The sequence below is a fragment of the Ammodytes marinus genome (assembly GCF_949987685.1).
Source record: "Ammodytes marinus genome assembly, chromosome: 18".
In the NCBI taxonomy this organism is placed as follows: Eukaryota; Metazoa; Chordata; class Actinopteri; order Uranoscopiformes; family Ammodytidae; genus Ammodytes; species Ammodytes marinus.
In genome coordinates, this window is record NC_137222.1 from 1,558,169 (window position 1) to 1,565,238 (window position 7,070).

Genomic DNA, 7,070 nt, shown 5'->3' on the forward strand with positions numbered 1-7,070 from the left:
CATTTCACCATGAAGTTACGAGAGGCGTGAGAGGAATCGACGGTGCACATCTGGACCGCTCCCTCTCCCTTGACGGCCGTGCTGATGAACCAGCCGGGACACGACACTGACTCAAACGTTGTCGCATTCATGCCCGTCGTCTGCTTACGGAACAGAAAACGCTCGATCTTATCCTCGTCATCCGAAAAATGTGGCTGAAAAAGTTTGAAAGAAATGTTAAAAAAAAAATATTACTAAAAAAAATTATTTAATAATTTTTTTTTTTTTTTTTTTTTCACGGGGCCAACAAAAAATCCTTCATTGACGACTTTTTTTTATGTATGGAAAAACTATTTCTATTAAGGGCCACGACGGGGGGAATATGAGAAAACATTTTTGCATTCAAAAATTTAGATACACAAACACAAAATAATGAGAAAAAAGTAATTTTTTTTTTACAAAAACTAGGAAAAATTTCAAAATGATGGGAAGTCAGGATGATGAGTTTGTGATAGATAATATCCATAGCCTCATAATATAATAGATAAGCTATATAGTACACAGTAGGTCTATACACTATATGATAATAAAAAATAAAAATTAAAATAAAAATTAAAATTAAAATTAAAATTAAAATTAAAATTAAAATTAAAATTAAAATTAAAATTAAAATTAAAATTAAAATTTAAATTTAAATTAAAATTAAAATTTAAATTTAAATTTAAATTTAAATAAAATAAAAAATAAAATAAAAATTAAGGAGAAAATCTGTTATACGATTTCAGGGTATTTAAATACATAAAATAAAAATAAATAAGTATATTCTTCTTACATCCAGTTTGAGTACGGCGGCCCCTCCCTCCATAGCGCAGTAGAGGTGCAGGTTGGTCAAGTTAATAGACAGTTGGACAGTCAGACCGCTCTGTCTTGCACTGGGCAGACTTCTGTACTTTGCCATCTTAAACTGCACTGGAGAATACCAACACAACAATGCATTAAAAAAACTACATTTAAAGCTGCTATGCGGAACTTTTTAATATTTCTGAAAAAGTACATTTTTCCCTCTGATGATCATAAATTACATGTAACAGCAAACGAGACCATCAGTGCAAAGAATGCTGTTTTTATATAGTTTTTCTTAATGCCTTTGTCATGGGTATACGCTCACCCAGGAACAACAGCTGGCGTAGTAAAAACACTACCGCTTTTCATCCAAAGGGGGGCGCTAGAATAAAAACAACATCAATTACATGTGACAGCAAACGAGACCATCAGTGCAAAGAATGCTGTTTTTATATAGTTTCTCTTATTGCCTTTGCTCGGGTCTGAATCCCCGCCAACTCAGACCAAACGATTAACAGCAGGCAGACGTGAAAAAGTCTGTGTGTCTTTTCCTCGCAGTAGGATCAACAACTGAAACATTTCTTGGGCTCTTCTTGGGATTTTTCTGAGCTCCTGCACCAGTGTCTATGTGTGGCGACACACCAGTTTATAAACGCTGCCACACTGAGAAAATACAGAGAGAGTTTTGTGGAGCTGATAGCCAAGGCTTAAATCAACTTTGTGTCAACTCATCTGGCTATTGCTCGAAAGTAACCGACATTCATTTTAAAATAAAAAAAAGTTACGCACTATAGCTTTTAGCACTTAAAAATGTCACTTTTTCACCACTTATTACTTACCCATTCCCGCGCATCCTCCCTTCACAGCTACGGCCCTCAGCTCACACTGGTTAACGAGGTCGAACTCTTTCTTTGAGGCGTCACACATACTGAAAACCTCACTGCTGGAGCGCCTGTATAACTTGTGATTGTGGCCGCTGTCTGTGCAGATGCTTGCGGACGAATCCACAATGGTGACTGTGGGAAAAAAACAAGAAGGGTGGATCACATATTGTATTCTGTGTGTCTGTCTGTCTGTCTGTGTGTCTGTCTGTCTGTCTGTCTGTCTGTCTGTCTGTCTGTCTGTCTATCTATCTATCTATCTATCTATCTATCTATCTATCTATCTATCTATCTATCTATCTATCTATCTATCTATCTATCTATCTATCTATCTATCTATCTATCTATCTATCTATCTATCTATCTATCTATCTATCTATCTATCTATCTATCTATCTATCTATCCATCTATCCATCAATCATCCATCCATCTATATATCTTTTAGGGGAAATGTTGTTTGTTACATTCAGTAGCTTGTCTTTTAGTTCTTTTGGTTTAAACAAAAAAAAACTAAAACTCTCACTTCACTTTCTCGGGAGCAGCTCATGATGTTCTGAAACCGTGTGTGCTTGTGTCTCACGGTCATAGGTCGATGCTGCCCACTAAATTCACCTTAACTACACAATGTACCTTTATCACTGAACACATGCTTTACACTTACAGTATATTATATCCCCCCCCCCCCCTCAGTATTTAGAAGCCTGCACAACACTGTGGATTTCCAGCATTTTTTTCTTCAAACGCTAACACACTGCTGCCACAACTGTAAACCACACATTCAAAACAGAATGAATGCCTAGTGCATTTCAAACACTGCAGATTGCAATTTCAACTGAAACACTACTGTAAGATGTCTTGTTTTAGACTTGTTAGTGAACATATATATACAGTATAAAGGGAAAGCTCAAAAATATATATTTTTTTGGAAATGGACCAATGAAGACAGGTTGTTGGAGGGAGAAGAGTGGCAGTGAGAGTGTGGATGTGTGGGGGAAGACCTAGAAGACATAGAGCTGTAATGTCTGATGAAATACAGTAAGGGCAACACTGAAAACCCTGTTGTGAATCATGGTCTCTCAGTGTTGCCCTTACTGTATTTCATCAGACATTACAGCTCTATGTCTTCCTCCACACATCCACACTCTCACATTATTTTTTCCCTTAGAAAGGGTCTCATATATGTCCTTATTTCTGCATATTTTGGACCAAGGCCTAGTGCCGCCATCTTGAAAGTGTCATAGTTGGAATGTCATCAGGTGCATTGTTGAAAATTTAGAATTGTTCTTGTCCTTGAAGGCCACTGTAGCTTCTGTTATTATTCAAAAGGGGTGGGGTTACCCAGGGAGCGTTGCATTCTAGAACTTTGTAGAACTTTCTTGATGATGTCATATTACACACTGCACCTTTAAGTATTTAAAAAAAATTATAATTAAAAAAAAAAATGTAATGTCCCCCCCCGCCACAGTTTAAAATAAAGCAAAACAGATCCATGCTCACCATCCATCAGACAGTCTACCAGCTCACTGGATAGCTGGTTGCTCGGTTTGTGGCCACATGCTTTAGAAATCTTTTTCATCTTGTTAGCAGCTAACATTAGCATTCCCACACGCCGGAAACTCAGAGGATTCTGGGTAACCACCAGATCCAGCCCATCGGCGAGGTGGAAGGACTGGCTCTCATTGTGCTCAGCCTATACACAAAAAACAGATATTTTAATTATTAACATTTTTTTTTTATTTACCTTAATTTTTTTTTACGATTTCCTTTATTTTTTTTAAGAAATAAATAATTTGCTATTTTTTTTTAATTAATTTTACTTTTATTTATTTTTACATTTTGTATATATTTCACCTTTATTTAACCAGGCATGACATAACATTTTTTTTTCTTCTATTTTCTTACTCACAATAACAAACATTACATAATAACACACATACACATACAAAAATACAGGCGTAGACGAAAGCACACTGAATCTTTACCATTACATAAGAAATCATATTTACCCAAATTATTTTTTAAAGATAAATAATTTATCTTACCGTCATGTTAGCGCAGCAGGGTTCAAATTCTCCGTCCTCAAAATCAGATGAGCTGAAAAAAACAAAACCCTGTTAAAAATATGAAGTTTATTCTCAAAATTATACTTTTTTTAATTGTTTTTACACCAATTAGCTGTAGTCTATTTTATGGTCGAAATTCACATCTGATTATTTACCAATGCACCAATACTTGTCTCAGATGTTAAAGGAATACTTCACCCATACAAAACCAGCCTACTATCTACTATTATAATATAATGAATGCGGTTTTTCTTCCCTCAGTCTTCCCTTGGCCCAGCTGTCCTGTTAATCCTAAACCCTACATTTTACCATATGTGGTGTCACACATGGTAAAATGTAAGGTTAGACAGTGAGACCATAAAACACTCTTTCTGCCTTTTCTCAGGCTAAGATGAACCGATTTCTAAAGTTTTTACACATTTATACTACATAGCATCTCAGAGTTCAATACACCTTCATATTTCCACCAGTGAAGTAGGTCTTTAAGTATATGTATAAATGTCAGTTTTTGAGAATGATTTTGTTCAGATAATGCATTTTTTTTGGTGCACTTTTTGTCATGTTTTGTTCACAAACACGTGTCCCAGTTGTTTCGAGTGAGAAGTGAAACACAGTCAAAAAAAAATGCTGTCAGCTGATGGTTTTCGGGAACTCCTGCTACGTCATGTCAACACAGATTTCATGCACTCAGCTGGTTTTACACATGTTAGGTTTGATTTAAAGCTATATTGCGTAACTTTTTCCATGTAAACAAATGCTCGGTTACATTCAAGCCATCGCCAAATGAGTTGACACAAAGTTCATTTAAGCCTATTATCAGCGCCACAAAACTCTCTCTGTATTTCTCAGTATGGCAGCATTTACAAACTGGTGTCGCCCCCCCCCCCCCCCCCACCCCCCCCCTCCTCCAAGACACTGGTGCAGGAGCTCAGAAAAATCAGTTGTTGATGCTAATATATGTTATTTTGCTAAATTCAAAGTACATTTGAACAAATTTAATCAAAAATTAATGACAACACATTCTAATATTAGGGTTCAAAAAAAAAAAGTTTGGATAATATTTTGGATTAAAAAAAAAATTAAAATTTCCAAAAAAAAAAAAAAAAAAATTGAGAAAACATCAGAAATGTGTTCTATGTGGTCTACTTCTGTCTGTGTTCCATCCATCCCTCATATTTTTCCTATAAGTAGAACTGGGTCCGGGTTCTTATGGGTTAAAATCTAACTTTAAAATTATATGAAAATGTAACTTACCCGTTCGGCAGAGCTTGACTTCTATCAAAGCCGTCCATCTTGTTTTAAAGTGTTGAAGAAATAAAAATTAAATATGGGACGTTTTTTTTTTTTCAATGGAGCTTCTACTCTCTCTAGTCTTGTGTGACTGGCTCGGGACTGCACCACACTACTTATATACTTCCTTGTTGCTCACACACACACACACACACACACACACACACACACACACACACACACACACACACACACACACACACACACACAGAGGTTTACTCTCACTCACACACACACACACACACACACACACACAAACACACACACACACACACACACACACACACACACACACACACACACACACACAGAGGTTTACTCTCACTCACACACACACACACACACACACACACACACACACACACACACACACACACACACACAGAGGTTTACTCTCACTCACACACACACACACACACACACACACACACAGGACTTCCTCTCAATCTCCCCTACCCCCGCACGCGGTTCAATCTTTGGTTCAATCTTGGGCAACTTTGGATGTCACACACACACACACGCACGCACGCACGCACGCACGCACGCACGCACGCACGCACACACACACACACACACACACACACACACACACACACAGGGGGCAAAGTGATTTTATGGACATGGAGTGTTGTAAAAGGTTGTTCACCAAAAATGACATCTAGGACCTTCCTAGATCCCAACCTGGGTGGACAACCTTGTCAACAAGCTGCTGGAAAGCTACAGCGGGCCGACATAGAGCAAATCAGAACCACTGTTTAAGTGAATGGTCCTGGCTGTAACCACTACACCATGAGCGCCCCAGAAATGCACCTGTGTTTTAAGCGGTTTGGCTTAGATGCCGTTTGCCGTAAATATGAGCTCATTTGACCCAGAAAAAAACTAAAAATGATTTCCCCCACACACACACCCATGTTTTCACTACTGACATGCGGTTGGTAGTGAGTTACTGGGGATTTTTATATACAGTAAATTTTACATACTATTTTTAATACATGTTGAGACACGTTTTCTGCGATAGCTCGTGCAAGGATAGTACATAGATACATTTAAAGGTGGAGTCAGTGATTCTCGAGAACGCTTGTTGTCAAAATCACGTTTTTTTTCAAAATCAGTGAATATCTCCTCACAATTCGCTGTGTGTGCGTTAAAAAAAAAATCCAGTTTTAATACACAGCCTATAGGCTCAGTAAACAAGAATGGTTTACAGAACCTAGGCTGTGTATTAACTCTGGATTTGTTTTTCAGTGCACACACGGTGTTTTTTCTTCATAGGTCCATGGCACCAATGAGCAGTTTTCATAGGAATGACGCAGGTGACGGTGTGATAAAAACACTAAACCATTTCCTGTTGACACTCAATGACAAATGTCAGATTTTTCCACCATTGGAAACTCCAGCGCAGATATTTCTCACAAAATGTTTCCCCAGATTTACATTCAGAAACTCACACAACCTGAGACAGCACAATGACTTAATAAACAAGCTAGTAGCAACATGCCAGTTTACAGAGCCTAGGCTGTGCATTAACACCAGATTTATTTTCAGCGCACACACACACACACACCATATTCGCTCATCTGAGTCTCTGGAAACCTTCAAGTCCACTCTTAAAACTCACCTTTTTTCACAGGCTTTTACGTTTTAATGAATTGTTTTGTGTCATTGCTGTAAGTGTTTTTTTTAATGTGTGCTGTTGTATTTTAATTTATGTATTTTATGTAAAGCACTTTGGTGAATTTAGGTTCCTATAAGGTGCTATATAAATAAAAGTGACCTTGACCTTGACACAGAACAGACAGGTAGCGGATCATGAGGAGATATTCACTGATTTTGACAAAAAGTGATTTTGACAACAAGAATTCTCCAGAATCGGTAGTGGATAGAGCGCGTACCATATTGGCTCCGGTAGGGGTGTGCGGAGACGTCATTATCTGTATCTGTATCTGTTCAACCAACAAAATTATCTGTATCTGTATCTGTATCTGTATCCGGATACACAACAGGAAGTGGGCG

The 7,070-nt window shown here is 37.6% G+C and overlaps 1 protein-coding gene across 1 annotated transcript in view; it reads right to left on the reverse strand.

Annotated features, from left to right (window-relative positions):
• Positions 1 to 5,134, reverse strand: part of il1b (interleukin 1, beta) — a 5,304-nt gene extending 170 nt beyond the window's left edge. The window contains exons 1-6 of the mRNA XM_080046259.1: positions 5,022 to 5,134; positions 3,747 to 3,798; positions 3,202 to 3,394; positions 1,662 to 1,838; positions 812 to 948; positions 1 to 194 (exon numbers count right to left, since the gene is read on the reverse strand). The exon at positions 1 to 194 is cut by the window's left edge and continues 170 nt beyond it. Of these exons, the coding sequence (XP_079902385.1) occupies positions 1 to 194; positions 812 to 948; positions 1,662 to 1,838; positions 3,202 to 3,394; positions 3,747 to 3,798; positions 5,022 to 5,059 (791 nt within the window). The 5' untranslated portion in view covers positions 5,060 to 5,134. The remainder of the gene's footprint in view (positions 195 to 811; positions 949 to 1,661; positions 1,839 to 3,201; positions 3,395 to 3,746; positions 3,799 to 5,021) is intronic.
• Positions 5,135 to 7,070: the final 1,936 nt, after the last annotated feature.